At 30.9% G+C, this 27,893-nt stretch overlaps 2 protein-coding genes across 5 annotated transcripts in view; one reads left to right on the top strand and one right to left on the bottom strand.

The window, feature by feature from the left end:
- LOC134832005 (rho GTPase-activating protein gacZ) overlaps window positions 1-27,893 on the bottom strand; it is a 121,979-nt gene that overhangs the window by 4,823 nt on the left and 89,263 nt on the right. The window lies entirely within an intron of this gene.
- Window positions 701-26,272, top strand: LOC134832418 (apolipophorins). Its single transcript, XM_063846432.1, is given in 19 exon segments — window positions 701-850; window positions 2,771-2,966; window positions 3,025-3,659; window positions 3,715-3,759; window positions 3,821-4,215; window positions 4,430-4,564; window positions 4,628-6,971; window positions 7,407-7,970; window positions 8,613-10,156; window positions 11,166-12,378; window positions 12,380-12,752; window positions 12,755-13,724; window positions 14,176-14,233; window positions 14,312-15,046; window positions 19,902-21,092; window positions 22,021-22,164; window positions 22,220-23,275; window positions 24,074-25,555; window positions 26,022-26,272. Coding segments are annotated over 18 exon segments (13,062 nt in total). The 5' UTR covers window positions 701-850; window positions 2,771-2,866; the 3' UTR covers window positions 26,100-26,272.

The following is a 27,893-nucleotide window of genomic DNA, read 5'->3' as shown; positions in this document are numbered from 1 at the left end:
CAAAATGTTCAAAAATTAAAATTTTGTTGAAAATTCTGACAGCTGTCAAAAAATTTTTAGAAAATAATTTTAAAATGTTCAAAAAATTTAAGATTAGTCAAAAAAATTTTACTTTTGAGAAATTATGAATTTTTTTTTAAAATTTTTTATTTAAAATTATTCTCAAAATGCTCAAAAGTTAATTTTTTTTTTTGAAAAATTTGATACTTTGTCATCTGTCAAATAATTAAATTGTCAAAAAAAAAATTTTTTTATGTAATTTTTTACATTTTATGAAAATTGACGTTAATTGATACTTGAACGTTCCCTGAAACAAAATTCTTTAAGAAGCCACAGTCGTCCGAAACTTAAAATTTTTAATCAAAAAATTAATTTTTTCACTTTTTAACTTCAAATTTCATAATTTTCCCAAATTTCACTTTAAAAAAATTTCTACTGAAAATTTTAACCTTCAGCCGTCACTGAAATCTCTCAAAATTGCATCGTTGTCCCCCTTTTTTTGCGAAACGACATCAATTCTCATGCTCATTCATGCCTCGTAAAAAGCATTTCTGTCCATAGCTTTACATGTGACGAAAAATCAACAATCGTACAGAATGCTCGACCTTTCAACCCCTACTGATAACATTATCTCAAAAATACACAGATTCACGCTCAAATTCTCGACAAAATCTCAGTTTTAGCTCAACTTTTCGTTCGATCGGTTTGAAAATCCAAAAGTACTTTGAGGAAACGATGATCGGTGAAAGTGACTTTCCTCGTTAATTTGCGGGGAAAACGAGAAATAAAAACTATTAAAATACTCTAAAAGGTGCTGCGAGCATCGAGAAGTGAAAATTTTTAATTAAAAGTATGTGAAAGAAGGTTTTTGATGGAAAAATATTCAGACGAAGGACTTTGGAATGAGATTTTTCTGGAATTATTGAAAAATTGAAGAAAAATATAGAAAAAAGTGATTTTACAGGAAATTTATAAGAAAATTATGAAAAATTAGTAAAAATGTTTAATTTTCATAAGAAAAAAGTGAAATTTACGAGTTTTTCTTCGTATAAAAATTATGAGCAAAAGTATACGTCACACGTTCAGTTCAATAATGTGATCAATACAGTTAACGTTACATACAAATCAAAATATGAGAATAAATGAAAAGCAAAAAGGAGAATTATTATGTACCTATTAAAATGTTTTTTTTTCACAAGAATTTTTATTTGCGAGAAAATTTTAATTTTTAGTGAAATTTTCTTAATTTTTAATATTTTTAAAATTTTTAATATTTTACTAATATTTTTATATAGATTTTTAAAAAAATATTCTTTTTGAGAAAAATTTCTAAAAAATTTTTGGATATTATTTATTTAAAAAAAATTAATAAAAATTTTTAAAATACATACTTTTGACAGTTGACAGATGCCAAAATTTTTGTCATATTTGTAGTTTTTTTATATTCTTGAATTTAATGTTAGAAATTGTTCAAAAAATTGATTTTTTGTCATAAAATCTGAGGCTTATCAAAATTATTGATTTTTTCTTAGAAAAATAAATGTTAAAGATTATGAATCAAAATGACTTAATAAAATTAGACAGAAAGTCTACTTTGATAAAATTTCAAATTGTTTGTATTTCAAGTGGTTCAAGAGACCTCTTAGTATAAAAATAGAATGAATACTTGGAAGTAATTGAATTGAGAATACATAAATATTATTGAAATAAAATGTATTGATCGTTGAAGATTTTTTAATGATAGTTAACAAATTTTTCAATTAATTTATACTCAATTTTTAAAATTCAAAATTTTTCAGTTATATTAACTTTAAAAATCAAAATAATTAATCATTTAATAAAAAAGATTTAATTTTATTATTTTTAAAAATTTATTTAATTTTTTTTTAATAATTATAATATTCTAAATTTTTTTTAATTAAAAAGAATAATTTTTTGAATCTACATAAAAATATTAAGAAAATATTAAAAATTTTCAAAAAAAAATTCCAAATTAAGAAAATTTTCACTAAAAATTAAAATTTTCTCGCAAATAAAAATTCTGGTGATTTTTTTAAACATTTAAAAAATTATCCCTAAATTAAATTATGCATTTGAGAAAAAAAAAATTCAAAAAGAATTTTTTCATTTGAAATTTCATCAATAACAACGTTCATATAAACTTTTCAAATAAATTTAATTAAGAAATTTTTTAGTATTTTAGAAAATTTTCATTAAATTTACTCCAAAAATCGATAAATTGATCTAAAAAAATTACTTTTGAGAAAAAACAAATTTTTTGTCTAAATTATCCCACTGTGGCGAATTTTCTGTAAATCACATTGCATAACCAACGGAACCTTTTAGAATTATAAACTCACAAATTAAACGCTTATCACGCTCAACTGAGTCATCTTGTTCAATATATTAAAATTTTATTAATTAATAACAACAAAAATTGATAAGAAATTAATCTCTTGAACAAAAAAAAAATTGGACAGGGAATTCTCTTAACCTTATCAATTTTTTGTAGCTTCTTGTTTATTTTTAATACAAAAAAATGAATGTCACTTCTTATCATTTTTTTTCTTTCAAACCGTAAATAAAAGAAAAAAATCAACAGTCTCAGAATTTACTATTACTGACCTACTGTGTGCGTCAAAATGCTTCCAGTGACTCTGACTGATAAGACTCTCAACAAACAAATTGTCTGTAAACTGACTGACTGATAACGCCATAAAAATAAAACAATTCTTATCACATTCATTTTATTTTTTTTATGCGTTTTTAGATTACATTACGACTCATTCATCATTCAAATAGAAAGCGGGAGAGAAGAAGAGGAAACACGCGATAAAAAAGTCATCATCGTGAAACGTAAACAAAAATGACTCAATTGAAGGTCGGAATACCGGCGTCGTCGTCTGGCGTTATCAGTGCCGTAATATTTTGTTTGTTGCTCGTTTCTGTTCAAGCAAATGTGAAAAGTAAGATTTTTTTAATTTTTTTTTTTTGTTAATTCAAAAACTTTTTTTTGTCCTTTAGATCCTCTGAAAGATCCCACTGTGTGTGGTCGTCCATTATGCGAATCAGATGACGCTAAGTTCAAATATCAGATCAACACGTTGTACAATTACGCATACAACATGTTTGTCCGTACGGAATTCGCGGGAAGCGGTCAAAACATTTCCGAGCTTCATGCTGTTGGAAATGTTCATATTATCTTCCCGAAACCCTGTGAAGGAGTTTTGCGTTTAAAATCTATCGAATTGCATACGCAAGCTGTTGCTCATGCGCCCTCTAGCGGAATTTTCGATGAAACAAAAGAAGATCTCCATCCAAAAAGCGAAGAATTCGGGGAAGATCTTCAAAAGTACGAATTACGTTTCGCTTTTCATGATGGCTTGATTTCGGAAGTTTGTGCAGAAGATCATGAAGCAACATGGGCTTTGAATTTGAAGAAAGGAATTTTATCCGCATTTCAAAATACCATGGAACGCTTCGATGTGGACTATAATGCGACAGAAACTGACATTTCGGGTACTTGTGATGTTCATTACGCTCTCACGGGAACAAAGAAAACTTCGCTGTTGATTCAAAAAACGAAGGAAATCGCAAGTTGCCGAAATCGGTACAAGACTGAGTCAATTTTACAAACGACGCCATATGATTTTCGAAATGTAAGTTAATTTTGAGGTTAGGTTTTGAACAGATCTCAAGTTTTTTTCTTTTTAGAATTACGCTGCTTGGCCAATTTTGAATAGTAGAAGTTATTGTAACGTAAGTTTCACCTTTTTCAACAAAATTCACAAATCTAACCTCAAAAAAATGTTTCTTTTAGATCTCGATCGATCACCATATCTACAACAACGTTGATTGTCACGAGCGCCATCTACTGGCTCCATTTTCGAACAATGAAACCGGAGCTGTTACGGAAACACGAATTTCATTGTCTTTGGAGTCAGATGCCCAACCTGAGATTATCAGTGAAGATCAACCTCCGATTCAGCATCGTTCAACTTTGCTCTTTGATCATAGTCCGTCGCCGAAAACGACAAAAATTGAAGTTAAAGCATCTCGAGAATACTTGAAGCAAATGTGTAAAATGGGATTTCCTGACATTCAACGTGAGTTCCCGGATGTTTTTGTCAAATTCTTGTCAGCGACGCGACTTTTGTCCCACGCTGCTTTGGAACAATTGCTTCAACGAGCATCCAGCATCTGCGCAAACGGAAAGTATGTCGAATGCGTTGGTTATATGATCATTTTGATTGATTTCATCAATGAAGAGTGTCGTAAAGAAGCAACGACAACTGCTTCTTCATTAGATTTTTGAACTCATTTCATATTAAAAAATTCGAAATAAACTCATTTTCAATCAATTCATCTCATCTTTCATTTCATTTCATCACAACAAAAGTTCATTCATGTGAAATTTTCTTCTCCACAGAAATCACGTGATGGAATCCCTGCCTTATATTGGAAGCACTGCTTCAGTCCTCTTGATGAAAGATCAAATAATCAGAAATAAAGTTACGCTAGAGGTCGCTTCAGATTGGATGTGGTCGATCTCGTTCATGACAAGGTAAGTTTCTCTTTGATTTCCGAACTCCCCCCAAAAAATTTGAAATGTTTGCTTTTCGAACAGACCTACTCCCGAAATTGTCAAAGCCATGTTCGAATTAGTAAAATTCGGAAAAGATAACGACTTGAGTGATTTTATCTTGGGATCATCTTCCGTCGTTGCGAGTTATTGCCGTCAGAGGGAGTGTCAAAACGATCCAAATGTCATTTCTTACGTCAATGTTTTGGAAGAGGAATTTATGACGCTCGTTCCCGCGCTTTCCAATACAAAAGATCGCAAATCCAAGGATTATGGAATTATATTGCTCAAGGCTTTGGGAAATGTTGGCGTCATTCCAAAAAAACTCGAAACATTCCTAAAACGGAAATTCGTGGAAGTAGATGATCTTCCAACTGAATTGAGGTTACAAGGCGTCTTTGCATTTCGTCGCAGTGAATGTTCCCGCAATCGAGAATACTTTCTAGATATTTACAAAAATCACACGATCAATAATGAAGTTCGAATTGCTACTTATCTACAAGCGATGCGATGCCCAGATTACATTTCCATGAAATTCATCAAACACGTGCTCAAGACGGAACAAGTGAATCAAGTAGGTTCGTTCGTTTGGTCTCACTTGAAGAATTTACTGAAATCCGCGTCACCGGTAAAAGTTGAGATCCAAGGTTTGCTTGCGGATAATGATTTGGGCACAAGATTCAACTTAGACTTTAGAAAATACTCGAAAAATTACGAAAAAAGTTTATTTTTCGATGAATACAATTTCGGAGTGGTAGCTGATAGTAACGTGATTTTCAGTACAGATTCGTATCTACCGAGAACTGTCTCTCTAAACTTCACAGCTGACGTTTTCGGAGAAAGTATAAACTTTTTCGAACTCAATACCCGAGCCGAGGGCTTTGAACATCTGGTTGAGTCAGTTTTTGGTCCAAAAGGTCCTTTGAATGCGGATTACATTCAGTCAAAGTTTAAAGATTTGTGGCAAAAGTTCACAAATTACACGGGCGAGTCGTTTGAACCAATTGATGATTACATGTTAGATCGGAAGCGTCGTGCGCTGCCAAAGCCAGAAGCGGTTTCAGATCGCGGAGGTCGCGCTATGAAGGAAGAGCTTGAGAATGGTATCAATAAGTTCGGGTATAAAATGACGAATAATCCTTCAGCTTTTAGAGCTTCTATTGGAATGAAAATTTTCGGCAACGATATGAAATTCCGAACGTCAGATGGCGCTGGAGAATTCAATAATTTCTTCAAATATTTGAGTCCAATGACTTACTTGCGAGACTTTTTCTCGGGAAAGGATTTCACATATACCAAATCTGGCATCTTTTTGGATTCAGCTTATCAGGTACCTTTAGTTTCGGGAATGCCATTGACAATTAATGCTTTGGGCGCCTCTAGCGTTGATTTACGGTACTCGGGAAAGTTTAATAACATGTCAAAAGGTTACGATATCGAGACTCGTTTGAAGCCGAGTGTTTCGATTGATGTGATTTCAACGATGAAAGCTGATCTCTTCTATGATGGATGCGGAGTGAAGGTTAAAGCTAACCTTTATTCATCCGCAGCTGTTGAAACAAAACTTCAACTTAGCTCAAATCCGCATAACAAAGCTGTCTCCCTTCAAGTCAATTTGCCACAAGAGAGAAACGACATCTTGAGCGTTCGTTCAGAGATGCTCGTTCTCAAACAAGATCGCGAGATCAAACAACGTGGATTCCGAAAACGTTATGCGAATTCAACTTGTACTTGGCCCATCGTTGAACGAGCTGTTGGTCTCAAACTTTGCGCTGACTATAGTTTACCGGATGTTAGCAAGACAAAACTTGCACATCCCTCGCTGATCCTTTCAGGACCTGTCAAACTCGATTTTCACTTGGACAAAACTGATCCAACAGCAAGAACTTATAACTTTGTCTTCAACTGGGATGAACATGAAAATAGTTCGCAAGGATCCATCACTTTTGAAACTCCTGGATCATTGATTCCTCGAGTCTTTAGAGCGAATGTTAGTAAAGCTGTGGATTTGTATCATGCTTCGATGCACTTTAGGAATGGAAATATTTCGCATACAGCAGTTGGAAATTATTTCTTCAATGATTCTAAAAATCAGTTGGATTTGTCGCTCGATCTGAATGGACAAAAGTACTTGGAACTCGAAATGGGAATGAATCGAACGAAAATTTCGAATAAAAATGGATTTATTTATTCGCCAAAGTTTTTGTTGAAAATTAAAAAGGAGAAAATTGCAGGAATGATTGGAAAAGTGACAGTTGTCACGAAGAAAGATATCAAACAATGGGATGTAGAATTGAAGTTTGAGACAAAACGATTGAAATCGAAATGGGAAGGATATGTTATCAGGTCACCAACATCGATTTTGTCGAAAATGGGCGTAGATTATCGGGTGAGTTTTGAAGTTTTATAATTTCGAAAATTACAAAATCCTCAAATTTTCGAAAAATTATTAAGAAAATTTTCGAAAATGAATTTATCAAGAGTATTTTCGAAACTTTCTTAATAATTTTTCGAAAATTCGTCAAAAGTCGTTTCGAACATGAGTTTCGAACAAATTTTCGAAAATTTTTAAGAGCATTTTTCGAAAATTTGTTGTAATTTTTTTTCGAAAATTTGAGAATTATTCGAAATTATTTTCGAAAATGTTTCTAACATGCATTTCAACAAATTTTCGAAAATCCTCAAAGGTATCTTCGAAAATTTTTAAGAAAGTTTTTCGAAAATCTGAACTTTCGAAAATGTTTCTTAACAAATTTTCGAAAATATTTAAAATTCTCTGTAAAATTTCCAAATTTTTATACATTTTTTTTTGTTTTTTTTTTAGTTCGTGGATTCCAAAGAAGAACACATCGACATCGAAGTCGAATACGCTGATCGTAGCAAAATTCATCCTGTGAAAGTTCGTCACATCCACGTTGCCAACTTGAAACTTTCCTCAACGGCTTATCCAAAGCTCAACTTTGCCTTGAAAAACCAACTTCAGAACTCTCAAGGTCATATCGAGTTGAAGACCGAATATGACGACGCCCCTGATCTAAAAGATCCCAACCGGATTTTGACAACAAAAATCACCTTTGCGAAATTTGGGTTGATAGAAAGTCCTGATGCGACAACAACAAACGTAGCTTTGCAAATTACTCGTCCTTATACTCACACAGACTTTTTGATGCGAATCAGTTACGAGGAAAAGTTCAAATTGGGACGAACTTATAACGTTGTCGGAACTTTGAGATATGCGCCATCGAAGGAAATTCAGTCAGTTGTGTCAATTTTCTTCCCAGTTCACTCGAATTATGGATTTGACGTGCTTTTGAATATTACGGCGCCTTCGTTTAAACCGTGTTCAGCTAATTTTATATTGACTGAACTGAGCAGAAAGGATTATGATGTGAGTATTTTTAATTAAAATATATTTTTTAAAGAAAACTCGGAAAACTTGAGAAAAATCAAAAATTTTCCGGAAAATTTAAAATTTAAATTGGAAAAATTCATAAAAAGTAAAATTTAGTAAAAAAGTTTTAAATGGAAATTATTTTTCTTGAACTTTTGGGGAAAATTTTGGAAAAACTCATGAAAAATCACACAATTTTCCGGAAAATTTTTAATAAAAATTTTAAATTTTCGTAAAAACTTGTAAAAAGTTTTTGCTTGAAAATATTTCATTTGAATTTTGAGGAAAACCTTGGAAAATTCGTGAAAAATTACAAAATTTTCCGGAAAATTTTGGAAAATTCTAAATAAAATTTAAAATTAAATTAAAAATCTTATTAAAGGATTTTATGAAAAAGCCTTTTTGGATAAATTAAAAAAAAAATCGGAAAATTCGTGAAAAATCATAAAATTTTCCGGAAAAATATTTTTTTTTATATTGAGAAATTTTTTAAGAGCATTATAGAAAATTTTAAGAAAAATTTGGAAAAAAACTTGTGAAAATTTTTAAAATTTTCCGGAAAATTGTGAAAATTTTTCAAAAAATTTGTTAAAAAAAACTTTTTGACTACTTTTAATATCCAAAAATCAACTTTTTCAGATAAAATTCAACGGAACTTGGTTCTCCGGGCATTCCATGTCAGCAAAAGGCTCCTTCCACGATCACAGTACCCTCACCAAACGTCATCATCATCTCAAACTCGCCGCTCAAAGCAAATCTTTCAAAGACACCGACATCGATATCCGTTACTCGCACGACGAATTCCAGATAAAACTCGATGCCAAAGCCAAATACAACAACAAACCGTACGATTTGATCGTCAAGCACTCATATCTCGGCGAAAACCGAACTTTATCGAAAGCTGAGATCAATTTCGACAAAAAACAGTATTGGGTGAAAGCTGATCTGAAATCTGAGCAACCAAAGGAGCTGGCAATGGAAATGCATTTGGACAAACATCGCGACATTCAATTAATTTTGCGGGGAATTTCGATCGATGTCAAGTCAGAAGCGATGATCGAAGTGAAATGGGACGCCAATCGGGATCCAACCCAAAAACTTGTCGTCGGAGTTGAATTTAATACGCCCCAAATGCGAAATTACGACGGAAAATTGCTCGTTTCTTATCCGGATCGAGCTTTTAGCGGGATTTTCGACTTGGATGCGATGGGACCCGAGTACAAAGGCTCGACACGTCTTTCGTGGTCCCCAACGGAAGCAATTGACGTTAAATTTAACAGTGGCGCCAAAACTGATCCGTTGCAAGATATTTGGCTGTGGCTTGTAATTGACACTCCTTTCACGGGATGGAAGCATAACCAACTAAATTCCGGAATTTATCACGATGCGAACTTGTTACTTGCCAATGCGTCCTTCCTTTGGGCCGAAAATCAACTTTTAGGCTTCGAATTTTTGGGAGATTACAAAATCGATGATCAACTTTTCCGATGTGAAGTAAAAACTGCCGTCAATAGCACCGTTAAAGACATTCCTCCGGTGAGTGCGCATATCAAACATTACAATACCGACAGAAAAATCGAAACGGAAGCGAATGTCAAGTACCAAAGTGTCAACGGAACACAAAATTATTACCTCCGCTCCGGATGGGAATACGACAAAGACGAACTTTATCGAAATATCGCAGGTTCAATCGCTTTCCGATCGCCTTTTGAGAAATTCACGCGCGGAACAATGGTCACCAAAGTCTCATTTTCCGAGAAAAAGGAGATAAAAGCAGCTGCTGATGCCGAATTTGAGGATCGTCGTTATACTTTGGTGTCGGAAGGGCATCTCAAGAAGGTCACAGATTGTTGGTTGGTGACAAATGTGACGACGCCAATCGAGAAATTTCGCGTAATAACTGCAAGGGTGGGAATTAATGAGCGGGAGAGACATGCAGTGGCGGAAGTTAGTGCTCCAGTTGGAAGTTTGGGCGGCGAAGTGTTGTTTTATTTGGTCAATTCGAATGATTTTAATATAAAATTGTCGGTTGCGACGCCGTTGGAGGGATTTTCGAAAGTTATGTTGGTGGCGAAGAAGAATCCGGATACTTTGGATTTGCGTGGCGGATGGAATAATGTTACTTTAGGGTTTACGGGAGTTTGGCGTTTTGAGAATTTGCAAGATTTTGAGTATTCTTACAGGTGAGAATTTTTAAAAAATATTTTTTAAATTTTTTTAGGTCGATTTTTAAGTTGAACTCAAAACTTAAATTTAAAATTATAAAAAAAAAATAGAAAAATGACAGAAAAAGAAGTTTTCAAGTAAAAACTTTGGTGAAAAATGTAACATTTTTAATTTTTTTCACAAATTGGTTGATTTAATTTAATATTAAAGTAAAAAAAAAATAAGTGAAAATCAGAAAAACAATTTTTCAAAACAAAACAAAAATAAAATTGAAAAAAAAATTGAAATGATGACAAAAAATAAGTTTTTGTGTAATAATTTTAGTAAAAATAAATTTAAATTATTTTTTTAATTTTTTCAAAAAATTTTCGAGTCAAAACAAAAAAAATTTCGAAATAAAAAAATAAAATAATTATAAATTTATAAAAATTTATTAAAAAAATTAATTAATTGATATTTAAATCAAAAATTAAAAAAAATATTTTTCATAAAATTTTTGTTCATAAAGGTATTCAAAATGTATCAAAATTTATTTTTTTTACTGAAAAAAATATTAAGAAAGTCAAAAATTATTATCTAAAATTTGTTGATTTTGGTTTTAATTTTGACATTTTTTTATTTTTCTCAAAAATTTTTTAAATTATTTTTAATTATTTCATTTTGAAATATTTTCTAATTTTTTTAACTCAAAAGATTAAATTAAAAATTAAAGATATGAATAAAAAATTATTTTTTTTAAATGAAAATTTTATTTAAATTTAAATTTTTTTTTACTTCGGAATAAATTACGAGTTTTTTCTTGAGTTTTTTTTTATTTTATCAAAATATTTTTTTTCAACTAAAATTTCGTTATTTTTACATGAAAATCTAAACAAATATTTTTTTTAGAAATTAATTTTTTTTTATATTTTTCACAAAAGTTTTTACTCAAAAAACTTATTTTTCTAAATCTTTAAATAAATTTATACAAAATTTAAAATTTATTTCTGAAAAAAATATTTTTAATAAATTTTTCATTATTTTCAGGGTTTATACATTAATCGAACTACTCGAGTACAACGGAGTCGTCATGAAATTCGTTCGTGCATCACCCACAGACATCGATTTAGACATGTCCTTAAAATTAGCAACTTACAAATTGGGTTTAACAACTTTGATCAAACCAAAACCAACTTTAATCCTCGCTCTGGGCAAGCAAAAATCGATGAACATGAACAAATTCCTATTCAACGAAGACTTTTTGAAGGATATGTTAACGCAGGAAGAAATTTCCGAACAAGAAGAGTCCGAAAGTAGCGAAGAAAGCACCGAAGACATTGACGATTACGTGAGTTTTTCCGGAAATTTCATCGTCGACACGATCGTGTACCCAACCGTGAAGGGAGTCATCGACGTCGACCAAATTGACGACATAAATTACTTGACATCAGCCACTGTGGTGCTTCCCCAAGGTCAAATCGAGCTAAAAGACCGGTTTTACTATCATTCATTGACGAAATTAAAGAATCGTTTGAACGTGGTGAGCCCTTTCCCATTCGCCAAGGAGATAAAATCGAACGTTATGCTTCGAGCTGACATGGGAGAACGCGATAAACTCGCAAATTACGTCACCGGGTTCGATGTTTCGGTCTTAAATCGTCAAAATTGGATCGATTTGGGACTTTTGGTGAATTTGACACGACCTCCGAAGGTTTATCGCAACAAACAGAAGACTTATAACCTGAATGTTCGTGTAACGACTCCTTTAAAAGGTCTTCCGTTCGTGGATTTTACGGGATTAATCGAAACCGAGGCAAAAACTTACCACGGAAACATTTCAGTTGAAACTCAAACCACGAAATTCTCTCTGGGAGGTCTTCATGAGTCAGATGCGAACTTGTTTAACGCTCAAATGGAGTTAAATCTCGCTGCTCCGCTGGTTCCGTACTACCATCATCGGATATTTTTGCAAAAAAGTAAAAAACCTCAAGAAATGACGGAATTTATGTTCGGTTTTGTCAACAACGACAACGGCGCCGTGTCAGAATTGAATCTCACGGGCGATTGGATCGTCTCTTTGAACAGTTCAACATCAAAAATGGAGTTTAACGGACATTCAAAGCTCATGACGACACTTTTACCGATCAAATCTTTCGAAAGCACGATTCAGCTGGAGTCGGAACCGAAAGCGGAGAGATCTTACGCCGACCTGGAGGTCATTTATGTGGATGAGGAAGGAAATCCTGATGAAATTACGGCGACTTTTAAGAAAGGAACGTGAAAATTTACGCATTTCCGGGTCGATTCCGATTGCGGATTACAGAAATGTGACGCTAGCTGGCAAATTAACACCTTCCGAAGCAAATAATTTTCAATTTTTGGGCGTTTTGAACAGAAATTCGGACCTTTTTGATGTTGAAGGAGACGTTATGCTGCTTGAAAGTTTCCCAGTTCAAGCTAATCTCGAGTTAAAAGACGCTGTGAAGAAAAATTCTGTCGGTAAAGTGACTTATTCTTTAGGAAAAACGGAAAAAACTTACAATTTGGTCACAAAAGTCACGAAAGGAGGCGCTTTTATGGATGTTTCTGGCGAAATTAGTACCAAAGACGCCTACAACTTTGCTTATAACGTCGCATGAAGTCATCTGAGCCCGATTTGAACAACTTAAAGCTCAATTTGAGGTCAGAATCGCCCGAATCGACAGTCGAAAAGATCGATTGTAACTTTGAACTTCGATCTCCGTGGTTTCAAGCCGGTTTAGATCACTTAAAATTATCAGCTGATACCAAATTTGACCCTAAAGATGGTTTCATGAAGGCAATTTATGAGATTCCATCCATTAAAGGTACCACTGAACTGAGTTGGTCTTGGCTTCTCATGCAAAAAATGCGAATTTTGTTGGATTCTGACGTGAAATTCTCGAATTCGACCAAAAAAGTGTTAAAAACCGGGGTAAGTTATGAAGATACTGCGACAGGAATTGTCACAACCGGCGATATTCACGTCAATGATGTCTGGAATTTGAGCGCCAATGCCACTTATGGCATGAGTGACGACTTGGAACACGTGGGAACAGTTAATATTAACCTCCCGTTACCCGTTGGAGACATCCATAAGTTGCGAGGATCGCTTTTTACTGATTTCACGCAAACTCATCCATTGAATGAACTGCGAATTGATCTCGGATACGAATCAGTTGAAGCTAAGAGGAAATATTCCGCGATCGGAAGTTACAAAAATTCAACCGATATTAAGGCTTCGACGAGAATTGAATGGGGTCACGATCCGAAATCGAATGCGACGCAACTCAATTTGGAAATTTTGAAGGATGGGCATCGTCATGCGGTGACAGGAAGTGTTCTGACGCCATATTACTTGGAAGAAGAAACAGTGAAGGCGAATGTTGTTTATGGTGTCACGGATATTTATCACGTTGTGAGCTCGTCTCTGTTTATTCCAGCAAGTGTCAAGACGAGTGAAGCTGATGTCGCGTTCGCGGGACTTGCAAATATGAAAGGAATGGTGAACTCGACGACGCCTTTTTTGAATGTCACGTGGTTGAAAGTTGATTTTGACTTTAATACGATTGAGACGGAGTCGATAAGGTAAGTGAGATTTATAAAAATACACTTTTAAATTATTTTTACCGTGATCTAGCTCAAATCCTCAATTTTCAACCCATTTTTGATCGATTTCAAAGCAAAAATTGAATAAATATTCATTTTTGAGTTTATTTCCATTGATATCTGATCGATTTTTGATGAAATAAAAAAAGTACGATTTTACCATTTGAGGAGCAAAAATCGTACTTTTTTTCTCAAGTCAATTTTCAACCAACTTTTGATGGGTTTCAAAGCTAAAAGTTAATAAATATTCATTTTTGAGTTAATTTCCATTGATATCTGATCGATTTTTGATGAAATAAAAAAAGTACGATTTTATCCTATGAGGAGCAAAAATCGTACTAAAAAAGTTCAACAAAAAAATATTTTCTTCATTTTTTCTCAAATTGAAAATAATTTTCAAATCTAAATTAATTTTTAAAATTTTGTTTAGATTCTTGCGAGCAACTTGGCCTAACAACTCCGCCATCGTGGATGCAAAAACGACTTATGAGCTCGAATGGAAGCTATACGATGACGGAAACTTTGTTCGATTCCGATATTGAATTCAAATGGATGCAAAATGAAGTAACACTTTTAACAACGGCGATCGCGATCAACAAGGCATCATAAAATTAGAAGTTCCTGTACAAACGAGACATGTAGCGCAAATAATTTACGGTTTAAAAGAACGTCCTGTAACAACTCATGGACATGCAACGATCGAGTACAACGAGAAAAATATCTTGAACGGACAATATAAGGGAAAAGTTGAAGTTCGAGGAGATACAGAGAAAAATATCGCCCAAATCACTTTGGAGAACGAATTTTATCCCCTCGGCATAAATTATTTCCATACAATCGACAAAGGCGAAGAAATCTTAGACTTGAAACGAGCTGAAGTCTTTGAACTCAATAAAAATCGGAAATTTAACATCACGGGAGAACTTCATGTGAAATCTCTCACGAACGGCACGGAATATAAAGTTGTTGCCATTCATCCAAATCGAACGGTGGTTTTGACGTCGGATTATTATCACGAAAATGATGAAACGCGTCAAAAGTCGATGATTGAATTGGAGCCAACAGTTTGGATTGGATACGATGTTCACTTGAGAAATTCAACGACGAAGGAAAATGACACAACTTGGTTCTTGGTAGAGCTTTTCTACCCAAAAAGGAATTTGAGCTCGAATGGAAGTTATACGATGACGGAAACTTTGTTCGATTCTGATATTGAATTCAAATGGATGCAAAATGAAGTAGACTCGACTGTTGTAGGTGTCAACCCAGATTATGCGGATTACGATTACGGATTACGATTACGGAGAAAGTTGTCTTGAAGGAAATTTAAAGGTAAAATTGTAAATTTTAGTACTAAAAATTTATTTTTTAGAACTCATAATAGATTTTTTTTGTACTAAAAATTTAAGCCAAATATTTCTTCAAATGGATAAAAATTTGTCAAAACTGCAAAAAAATTTACATTAAAAAATTTTGATTTCACAAAAAGTTTTGCTTAACCTTTTAAAAAATTTTTTTAGTACTGAAAATTTTATAAATTTTAGTACTAAAAATTTATTTTTTAAACTTAAAGATAATTTTTTTTTACATTTTATAAAAATTTTCAGAGGGCTCTAATTTATCATTTTTAATCATTTTATGCAAAAAAATTGAAATGAAAAAAAATTTTTTCTTTGACATAGTTTTGATTGAAAACTAAATCAAGATGTCAAAAACTGTGTCAAAAACTGTGTCAAAGCAATTTTTGTCAAATCTTGCTCCAAATGGATAAAAATTTGTCAGAGGGCTCTAATTTATCATTTTTAATCATTTTATAACTCAAAACTGCAAAAAAATTGAAACTGAAAAAAATTTTTTTCTTTGACATAGTTTTGATTTGAAAACTAAATCAAGAGCAAAAAAACTTTGTCAAAAACTGTGTCAAAGCAATTTTTGTCAAATATTGCTCCAAATGGATAAAAATTTGTCAGAGGGCTCTAATTTATCATTTTTAATCATTTTATAACTCAAAACTGCAAAAAAATTGAAAATGAAAAAAAAATTTTTTTCTTTGACATAGTTTTGATCTGAAAACTAAATCAAGAGCAAAAAAACTGTGTCAAAAACTGTGTCAAAGCAATTTTTGTCAAATCTTGCTCCAAATGGATAAAAATTTGTCAGAGGGCTCTAATTAATCATTTTTAATCATTTTATAACTCAAAACTGACAAAAAATTGAAAATGAAAAAAAATTTTTCCTTTGACATAGTTTTGATTTGAAAACTAAATCAAGAGCAAAAAAACTGTGTCAAAAACTGTGTCAAAGCAATTTTTGTCAAATCTTGCTCCAAATGGATAAAAATTTGTCAGAGGGCTCTAATTTATCATTTTTAATCATTTTATAACTCAAAACTGCAAAAAAATTGAAACTGAAAAAAAATTTTTTCTTTGACATAGTTTTGATTTGAAAACTAAATCAAGAGCAAAAAAACTGTGTCAAAAACTGTGTCAAAGCAATTTTTGTCAAATCTTGCTCCAAATGGATAAAAATTTGTCAGAGGGCTCTAATTTATCATTTTTAATCATTTTATAACTCAAAAAAAAAAATTGAAACTGAAAAAAAATTTTTTCTTTGACATAGTTTTGATTTGAAAACTAAATCAAGAGCAAAAAAACTGTGTCAATAACTGTGTCAAAGCAATTTTTTTCAAATCTTTCTCCAAATGGATAAAAATTTGTCAGAGGGCTCTAATTTATCATTTTTAATCATTTTATAACTCAAAACTGCAAAAAAATTGAAAATGAAAAAAAATTTTTTCTTTGACATAGTTTTGATCTGAAAACTAAATCAAGAGCAAAAAAACTGCGTCAAAAACTGTGTCAAAGCCATTTTTGTCAAATCTTGCTCCAAATGGATTGAAATTTGTCAGAGGGCTCTAATTTATCATTTTTAATCATTTTATAACTCAAAACTGCAAAAAAATTGAAAATGAAAAAAATTTTTTTTCTTTGACATAGTTTTGTTTTGAAAAAAAACTAAATCAAGAGCAAAAAAACTGTGTCAAAAACTGTGTCAAAGCAATTTTTGTCAAATCTTGCTCCAAATGGATAAAAATTTGTCAGAGGGCTCTAATTTATCATTTTTAATCATTTTATAACTCAAAACTGCAAAAAAATTGAAAATGAAAAAAATTTTTTTCTTTGACATAGTTTTGATTTGAAAACTAAATCAAGAGCAAAAAAACTGTGTCAAAAACTGTGTCAAAGCAATTTTTGTCAAATCTTGCTCCAAATGGATAAAAATTTGTCAGAGGGCTCTAATTTATCATTTTTAATCATTTTATAACTCAAAACTGCAAAAAAATTGAAAATGAAAAAAATTTTTTTCTTTGACATAGTTTTGATCTGAAAACTAAATCAAGAGCAAAAAAACTGTGTCAAAAACTGTGTCAAAGCAATTTTTGTCAAATCTTGCTCCAAATGGATAAAAATTTGTCAGAGGGCTCTAATTTATCATTTTTAATCATTTTATAACTCAAAACTGCAAAAAAATTGAAAATGAAAAAAAATTTTTTTCTTTGACATAGTTTTGATTTGAAAACTAAATCAAGAGCAAAAAAACTGTGTCAAAAACTGTGTCAAAGCAATTTTTGTCAAATCTTGCTCCAAATGGATAAAAATTTGTCAGAGGGCTCTAATTTATCATTTTTAATCATTTTATAACTCAAAACTGCAAAAAAATTGAAAATGAAAAAAATTTTTTTCTTTGACATAGTTTTGATTTGAAAACTAAATCAAGAGCAAAAAAACTGTGTCAAAAACTGTGTCAAAGCAATTTTTGTCAAATCTTGCTCCAAATGGATAAAAATTTGTCAGAGGGCTCTAATTTATCATTTTTAATCATTTTATAACTCAAAACTGCAAAAAAATTGAAAATGAAAAAAAATTTTTTCTTTGACATAGTTTTGATTTGAAAACTAAATCAAGAGCAAAAAAACTGTGTCAAAAACTGTGTCAAAGCAATTTTTGTCAAATCTTGCTCCAAATGGATAAAAATTTGTCAGAGGGCTCTAATTTATCATTTTTAATCATTTTATAACTCAAAACTGCAAAAAAATTGAAAATGAAAAAAAATTTTTTCTTTGACATAGTTTTGATTTGAAAACTAAATCAAGAGCAAAAAAACTGTGTCAAAAACTGTGTCAAAGCAATTTTTGTCAAATCTTGCTCCAAATGGATAAAAATTTGTCAGAGGGCTCTAATTTATCATTTTTAATCATTTTATAACTCAAAACTGCAAAAAAATTGAAACTGAAAAAAAATTTTTTCTTTGACATAGTTTTGATTTGAAAACTAAATCAAGAGCAAAAAAACTGTGTCAATAACTGTGTCAAAGCAATTTTTGTCAAATCTTGCTCCAAATGGATAAAAATTTGTCAGAGGGCTCTAATTTATCATTTTTAATCATTTTATAACTCAAAACTGCAAAAAAATTGAAAATGAACTAAAAAAAATTTTTTCTTTGCTCCAAATGGATAAAAATTTGTGAGAGGGCTCTAATTTATCATTTTTAATCATTTTATAACTCAAAACTGCAAAAAAATTGCTCAAAAAAAAACATAGTTTTGATCTGAAAACTAAATCAAGAGCAAAAAAACTGTGTCAAAAACTGTGTCAAAGCAATTTTTGTCAAATCTTGCTCCAAATGGATAAAAATTTGTCAGAGGGCTCTAATTTATCATTTTTAATCATTTTATAACTCAAAACTGCAAAAAAATTGAAACTGAAAAAAATTTTTTTCTTTGACATAGTTTTGATTTGAAAACTAAATCAAGAGCAAAAAAACTGTGTCAAAAACTGTGTCAAAGCAATTTTTGTCAAATCTTGCTCCAAATGGATAAAAATTTGTCAGAGGGCTCTAATTTATCATTTTTAATCATTTTATAACTCAAAACTGCAAAAAAATTGAAAATGAAAAAAAATTTTTTCTTTGACATAGTTTTGATTTGAAAACTAAATCAAGAGCAAAAAAACTGTGTCAAAAACTGTGTCAAAGCAATTTTTGTCAAATCTTGCTCCAAATGGATAAAAATTTGTCAGAGGGCTCTAATTTATCATTTTTAATCATTTTATAACTCAAAACTGCAAAAAAATTGAAACTCAAAAAATTTTTTTTCTTTGACATAGTTTTGATCTGAAAACTAAATCAAGAGCAAAAAAACTGTGTCAAAAACTGTGTCAAAGCAATTTTTGTCAAATCTTGCTCCAAATGGATAAAAATTTGTCAGAGGGCTCTAATTTATCATTTTTAATCATTTTATAACTCAAAACTGCAAAAAAATTGAAAATGAAAAAAAATTTTTTCTTTGACATAGTTTTGATTTGAAAACTAAATCAAGAGCAAAAAAACTGTGTCAAAAACTGTGTCAAAGCAATTTTTGTCAAATCTTGCTCCAAATGGATAAAAATTTGTCAGAGGGCTCTAATTTATCATTTTTAATCATTTTATAACTCAAAACTGCAAAAAAATTGAAAATGAAAAAAAAAATTTTCTTTGACATAGTTTTGATCTGAAAACTAAATCAAGAGCAAAAAAACTGTGTCAAAAACTGTGTCAAAGCAATTTTTGTCAAATCTTGCTCCAAATGGATAAAAATTTGTCAGAGGGCTCTAATTTATCATTTTTAATCATTTTATAACTCAAAACTGCAAAAAAATTGAAAATGAAAAAAAAATTTTTCTTTGACATAGTTTTGATCTGAAAACTAAATCAAGAGCAAAAAAACTGTGTCAAAAACTGTGTCAAAGCAATTTTTGTCAAATCTCGCTCCAAATGGATAAAAATTTGTCAGAGGGCTCTAATTTATCATTTTTAATCATTTTATAACTCAAAACTGCAAAAAAATTGAAAATGAAAAAAAAATTTTTCTTTGACATAGTTTTGTTTTAAAAACTAAATCAAGATCAAAAAAACTGTGTCAAAAACTGTGTCAAAGCAATTTTTGTCAAATCTTGCTCCAAATGGATAAAAATTTGTCAGAGGGCTCTAATTTATCATTTTTAATCATTTTATAACTCAAAACTGGCAAAAAATTGAAACGTAAAAAAAATTCCTTTGACAGTACTAAAATATTTCATTTTGAGAAAAAAATTTTAATTATTTTTTCGTTTTTTTTAGGTAAAAGTACATCAAATCCGAGCAGGCTTCACATGGAAAACGGAAGATCAACTCCCGGGAGACAAAGACAACCAATCAGTTTTATTCTCTTTACGCCATCCATCATTCGAAAAAGACATAACCTTCAAAGGAAATCTGTACCGAAGCGATATCGAACTTTTAAAACTGAATCTCTTAATCGACTACGCCATCGACGAATTCCATCTCGTGAACTTTACAGCAAACGTTCGTGATTTAACGAGTATCAAAGGTCACAAAAACTATACAGCTTCAATTTTCGCCAAACATGACGCTTCAGACTTGACTTTACATGGATTTGGTACTGTTGGCTCGAAAGGTGTTCATTACGAGATAAGCGGATACGGAGAATACAAACGTGGATATTTGCCTTTACAAGACGGGACTTTGTTGACTTATGGCGACTTAAAAACTCACGAAATTTATTATTATCGTTCAGCTTCTGGCAAAACGAACGGAATTTGGCTCAAATTTGATGGAGCTTATCCAGTTTATGGCATTAACGGAACTTACATTGATTCGCCAGATTACGACTCGGAAGGATTTTTCTCCTTGGATCTCATGGAAAAATGCATCCGACTCGATATTGACTTCATTCCGGATGGCACACAAAAGTTACGCATGTTTGGTCACATCCCCGACTCGAGACAAGCTCATTTCGATCTTTATCGCGATTACGAAGACATTCGCGTCACTGACATCGCTTATTACGTCAAAATGAATCATTCGCGTTTGATAACCTCAAATTTCGTGTGGCGCCCAACTTTGAAGCAGGAAATCAAGGAAAACGCGAAAAAATTAATTACTGAATATTATAATGGGCTTTCCGATACGATTGATTATTGGATTCGCACCGTTTATTTGGAAAGTAACGAGATCAAAAATGACATTGTGAGAGAGACGAAACCTTTTACCGAAGGTCTCATGAACGACATTTACGAATTGCGAGCGATTGAGAGTGATTTGAACGATTTGATGGAATTTGTGAATAGAAGTTATCAAGCTGATGATTTCTACATGAGATCCGTGATGAATTTCACACTTACGGTATTGGATGAGCTCGCGGTGAAGAATCACATTGCTTCGGTACCGAAGATTTTCAAGGAAATGTGGCAACTACTTGGAGAATCGGGAGAGACGTTGAGGAAGAGTATCACGTGGTTGCTGGATACGGTGAGTTTTTTGACTTTTTGAGGAATTTTGACAGATGTCAAAAATTTTCGTAAAATATGAATTTTTATCATTTTTGGTTAACAAAAGTTGTTTTTGGTCTCAAAATTACTCAAAAATTAGAATTTTCAAGAAATTTTGACATTTGACAGATGACAGCTGTCAAAATTTTTTCTTGAAAATTTGAGCTTTATTTTGTTTTGTATCTTTTTCATGTGCTCTAAGTCTAAAATTACTCAAAAATTTCGATTTTGACAAAATTATATTAAATTTTCTTTTTTGAAATTTGACAGATGTCAAAATTTTTAAAAATTTCAATTTTTTTAAATTCAAAAATTTTGATAAAAAAAAAGAGAAAATCATGAAAATTTAAATAAACAATTTTTTTTAAACTGAGATTTTAATGAAATTTTGACATTCAAGACATTTGACAGAATATTGACAGCTGTCATTTTTTAATTGAAAATAAGATTTTGAGTAACTTTGAAGTTTTTATGTAAAAAAATTTGTTTTTAGTTTCGAATTTTTTTTTTTAAATGAAGATTTTATTTTAATTTTTATAAAAAAAACAAATTTTGACAATTGACAGCTGTCAAATTTTCAGTTAAAAACCCCAATTCAGTAAAAATTTCTTACATTTTTTAAATAAAATAATAAAAAAATGTTCATGAAACGGATCAAAAATTGATATTTGACAAATTTTTGATACAAAAAGTTTTTTGACAGTTGACATATGTCAAAATTTTTTAAAATTTGGCATTTTTGGACAAGTTGTAAAATAATACAATTTAATGATTAAATTTTAATCCTTAAAAATTACGTAAAAAATTAAATTTGAATCAAAATCGGTAAAAAAAAATAAATATTGACATCTGTCAACTGTCAAAAAATACATCTAACCTCAAAAATTAACAAATTTAATTATTTTTAGTTACAAAAATCATACAAAAACGCCTTGGAAATAATCAGTGGCATCTTACACGGCGACGCTTTAACGCATCTTTCTACCATGATTGAATCTGGCGTTCAGAAATATGATAAATTCACAAAAGATCTTCATGTTTCCTTCATAAAAGTAAGTTTTTAATTTTTCTCAATTGAAAAATTTCTCATAAAATTTTTTTTTTTAGTACGTTGAACGTCTCTACTCTCGCATGACGGAAACTCTTCAATCCTATTGGGAACGCGCTTTGCAAAATATCCAACCATCCATCATGAAACTCATCAATTACGTCGAAAACATGACGTGGAGTGTTAGCAAGGAAATTTTTGACTTCCTCTATGAACGAACCGATGAATTCGTAAAAAGTCCGTATTTCAATCAATTTTACAACATTACGAGTGACTTTGATCGTTTGTACAAGGATTTGATGGAAAATGACGCAATCACGAATATTCGCAAATATTCCGTGCTTACGTATAAATTTTTGAAGGAAAAATATTTCAAATTGGTTCCTTTCGGCAAAGAACTGAATGAATTAATTACAGAGCTAAAAGACGAAATAACTGCCTTGGAAAAGTTGGAATTTATTCAAATGATCGCGAAACGCATGGAAGAGCTCCAACAAAAGCTGGAATGGATTGCTGAGGAGTTCCAAGTCGAAAAACGAATGCATCAAATGGTCTTGATTTTGAGAAACAAATTTTTACGTTACGCTCAAACCGCTCTCCAAGCCGACGACAAATATCGCGAAGCAAAGACAAAATTTATCTTCGACCCGGACAAAGGCGTCATCGAATGGGAACAAAAACTTCCAATGTCGTGGCATAGTTTCAACGAGACACCCATGTTTGATGAAATTCCCGAATACAAATTGCTCATCGATGCTCAAGAATTCTTCGCTACCAGCAATTTTTCGCTTTGGGCAGTCGTTTTCGATATTTACGGATATGTTGATGTCAGTATGTGGTTCCCGCCGTTCAAAGCGCACTCGATTCTCATTGGATCGCGTCATTTTATCACGTTCGATGGAGCTTTTGTGTCGCTCGATTTGAAATATGAAAAGTTGGATGGCAAGAACAAAATTGATCAATGCTCGTATTTACTTGCGAGGGACTTTTTGGATCAGAATTTCACGCTGTTGATGGAACCAAGCATTTTGCAGAAGGAAAATGAGCTAATTGTGACGAGAAAGTTGACGATGATCGTTGATGGGAGACTCATTGATATCGATATTGCGGCAAATGTAAGTTTTTTCTAAGAGATTTTTTTAAATGTGCATTGGGGTCAAAATTTTTGAATGTAAACTGGGTTAAAAAATTCAAAAGGTGCATTGGGGATAAACTAACAATGAAGATTCGAACAAAATTTTAAAATTTTTATTGACAAAAACTCAAAATACGTTCTGGGTTGATATTTTAGAATATGAACTGGGCTCTGATGACGACAAATGTTCAAAAATTTTCAAAAAATGTAACTTTTATTTGAAAAAATTCGTTTTGAGCTTTAAAATTGAAATCTAATTTTTTAAATTTAAGTCACGTGGTTAAATTTTTAAAAATATGCATTGGGATAATTTTACAAAATGTGTTCTGGGTCTTAAATAAAGCTAAAAATTAAAATTGAGTCTTAAGTTTAAACTCAAATATGCAACTGGTAAAATTCAAAATGTGCTTTGAGTCGAAAAATTCAAAATTTAGCTTGGGATAAAAATATAAAATGTGCATTGGGTCAAAAAAAATTAAATTTAACTTATTTTTAAAGCTCATAATGTGCATTGGATTAAAAATTTTGTTGAAAATTCAAAAATTTATTTCGAAATGAAAATAAAAATGTGCATTGGGTCAAAAAAATCAAATTTTGGCTTGGGATTAACATAAAATGTGCATTGGGTCTAAAAATTTTAAAATTCGACACATTTTAGGGTTATAAAATGTGAACTGGGTCGAGAATTGATTAAAAATTCAAAATTTTACATCGGTTTAAAGCCTAAAATGTGCACTGGGTCAAAATTTTTTTCACTATTTTTTCTTTTAATCCACAGGCTGTTCGTTTGGGACGCAATTTAACAACTGCTTTACCCGCAAGAATCGGCGAAACAGTAATTTACCGCACCTCAGATGTCTTAAAAATCGAATCTCAAAACGGCTTCAGCCTAAAATGCAATTTGCAGTTCGACATTTGCTCATTTGACGTCAACGGATGGTATTACGGCAAAACCGCAGGCATATTGGGCACCATGAATAACGAAATTTATGACGACACTTCTTTAATGTCTAACGGAAAATGCACTCCTGATGAAAATGCCTTCGTAAATAGCTGGAGTTTGCCTTCGTGTGACTCGAAAGTGAGTTTAGCAAAGCGAATTGACTCGAACGAAGAGATGGAAAGGAACAAAGAACTTTTCAATGTTTGTGAAATGTTCTTTAAAAGCAAAGTTTCGTATTTTACGCCATGTTTCTCGCTCGTTGACAGTTCCCCGTTCTACGATATGTGTCTGGATTTGGGCGAAAGTTCCCTTTCGAAGGTTGTGAAGGACCCCCATCCAAGTATCAGCGGGGCTTGTACTGCTGCCTTGGCTTATATCGAGGTTTGTGAACGTTTGGGGACCCCGTTGAGAGTTCCAGAGTCCTGTGTGCATTGCAGCTCGATTGACGGAACATTCGTACCTGAAGGAGCTTTCGTTAATTTGACCACGGAGAACATGCAGCACACCACAGACGTCGTTTTTATCGTCGAAGCGAAAGATTGCAACGAAAATTTGAGTAAAAAGAAGAATTTGATGACTTTAACGCAAATTCTGAACAAAGAACTCGAAGCTGCGAACATCACAAATAACCGATATGCGGTCGTTGCGTTCGGAGGACAACCGCCTTTCGATGTGGCACGAAGTGTCGTCGTTAATAACAACGTTTTCACCGATGTCACGAAACTTCAAGCGTATTTCGATCACATCCATACGAGCAACGGCACGAACCACGATCTCTTTGAAGCGATAATTTTCGCGGCGAAACTTCATTTCCGCCCCGGAGCTTCGAAAACGTTCATTTTGTTGCCTTGCAGCACGTGCAGCTCGCTTCACATGTACTTGGATTACTCGACGGTGCTTCAAGCGTTGCTCGAAAATGGCGTCACGATGCATCTGGTCACCGATTACGTGTTTTCTTTCGATAAGCAGAACGAGGCACGCAACTTTTTCGGCATTGACGATAAAAAAGCTTACACGAAGGCGGATGTGAAGGATCTTGTGGGCAGTGAAGAGCTTCGTAGTTATGTGCAGTATCCGAAGAAGCAGTTGAAAAATTGTGCGCCTCTTGCGTTCGCGACAAATGGAACGATTTTCACGTCGGATAAGTTGCAGGGCGATCGGAAAAATCAAATTAAGAGATTCTCGCAAGTGTTTGGAAAGAGAGTTGCAGTGACAGCACATCCGAATGAGTGTCAGTCGTGCGAATGTAATGGCGATAATACGGGAGTTGCTTATATGACATGTACTCCATGCAAGATTCCGAATCATAAACATCCGGTAAGACAAGATTTTTGTTAAAATTTAATTTTCAAAAATTTTTTAAAATTAATTTTAAATTTTTTTATGAATATTTTTGCTTTAATTTTTTTTTTATTTTTTAAGAAATATTTTTTTTTTAAGATTTAATTTTTTTTTAAATTTTATTTTAATATTTTTTAATTGTTTTTTTTTTAAATTAATTAAAATTAAATATTTATTTATTTTAATTAATTTTTATTTCATTTATTTAAATTAATATTTTATTAAAATAAAAATAAAATGAAGAAATTAAAAATAAATTAAATTAAATAAATAAATTTTTTAAAAAATTATTTTTAAAAAAAAAAATTAAAAAATTTTTTCTTTAAAAAAAAATTTTTAAAAATTTAATTAAATTTCTTTAAATTAAATAAATAAATAATTAATTAATAATTAAATAATTTTAAAAATTTTTAAAATTAATTAATTTTCTTTTAATTTTTAGGACTTAGACGACGGCGGCTCCGAAGAAGATGACGAAGAAACAGTCGAAGATTTGGAATTCGATGATGACGAAGAGTAAATAATTGACGTTATTGAATAAATTTTCTAACTAAAGTAGTAGTAAATAGTAACTTTTGTAACTTATGTTAAATAATATTTTAATTTTTTTTTTTTTTTTTTTTTTGTAAAAGAAATTTCTTACTCATGAATTTGCTTGATTTTTAGTCTGGATAAGGAATCAGGAACTTACCTAAAAAGAAAAGAAAGAAAAATAGAAAATCAAGATTAAAATTGTCAAAAAACATTTAAAAACTTTGTTAAAAAAAAATCCGTCTGTCACGTCTTTAAAGTCTCTCTTTAGTGAAGTCGTCAAATGTAAGGAAAAAAAATCGATAAGTTAATCGACAGAAAAATCCACACAAAAAGAAATTCAGGAAAATAATCTAATTTGAATCAGGCACAGATTGAACAATTGATACCGATATTCATTTCATTCACTCAATTTTTTTTTGCATTTTTTCAGTTTTTTTGTTCAACTTTTTTTCAGAAGCAGTGATGTAAGTACTTGATGAGTTGTTTTTCATTGCATGAGTTTTAATGAGAGAAAAAATTAAAATATTGAATTTTTAATAAAATTTAGATCAAAGTTTAATTTTTAATAAATTTTTATTTCTTTTACAGAAATATTTATAAAGTTTTAAAAAAAATTTGTTTCATAAAATTCATTTTCTTCATAAAATTCAAAAAAAAAAAAACCGTAAAAAAGTAAAAATTGATAAAAAAATTGCTTTGATTTTACAATAAAATTATTTAAATTACCTAATTATTTTTTTATAAAAAAATTAATTAAAATTTTAAAAAATTTAAAAAGTATCAAAAAATCATCAAATTATCAAAAAATCGATCAAAAATTTTATTCAGCTTAAAAATTTATGAAAATAAAAAAATTTATTCAGCTTAAAAATTTTTTTCAAATTATTCATTTTAATAATTTTTTAAAATTAATTTATTTAAATAATGAATCTTTTGCTTTCTTAGAAAAAAAAGTTATTTATAATTTTTTTTCTTATTTTTAAATATTTATTTTTTTATAATTTCTTTTAAAATATTAAATATTTCTTTAAAAAAAATTTTAAATTGGATTAAAAAAATTATAAATTTTATAATTTAGTTTTAAAGAAATAATTAATATTTTAAAAAAAAATATAAAAAAAATAAAAATAAAACTTTAATCTAAATTTGATTAAAAATTTAATAATAATATTTAAATATTTTAATTTTGTTTCAATATTTAATTTTTTTTTTCTTAAAAATTTAAAAAAATTTTTATTTTCAAATTTTTTTTTAAATTTTACACCGTCACTGACATTCAGAAGACAATAACTGCACTGAAAGTGACAGAAAAATGGATGACATTTTTTTTATGTCTCCATTAAAAAGGGGAAAAACATTTCAAAAGGACGTGATTTGAATACAAAATTTATGAATCTCATTTTGTCGTTTTCACAAACAGCAAAAAATTTCACCTTTTTATTCTATTTTTACCGAAATTTACTCTCTTTATTGACCAATATTAACCATCTGTTCGGCCTTAAATGCGGTAATTGCCGTAAAATTATCAATCTATTTTTACTTTCTTCTTTGATTTATTCGAAGTAATTCCAAATTTTGATACATTTGGGTCAATTATGATGACTCTCCATTTCATCTTGGTCCGAACCGAGAAACAATTAACCCAAAAAAGCATAAAAAAATAAAAACAAACAAAGCAACCAATGTTTCTCGTATTGACCAACGTATTTGTCTAAATTTCCCATGAAAATGGATCAAAAATTACTTTCGTGTCTCATCACGCAGTTTTTGACGATCTCCA

The sequence above is a fragment of the Culicoides brevitarsis genome, chromosome 2, assembly GCF_036172545.1.
Source record: "Culicoides brevitarsis isolate CSIRO-B50_1 chromosome 2, AGI_CSIRO_Cbre_v1, whole genome shotgun sequence".
In the NCBI taxonomy this organism is placed as follows: domain Eukaryota; kingdom Metazoa; phylum Arthropoda; class Insecta; order Diptera; family Ceratopogonidae; genus Culicoides; species Culicoides brevitarsis.
The sequence above is the reverse complement of the archived record's forward strand: the minus strand, read 5'-3'. Positions and strand labels throughout refer to the sequence as shown.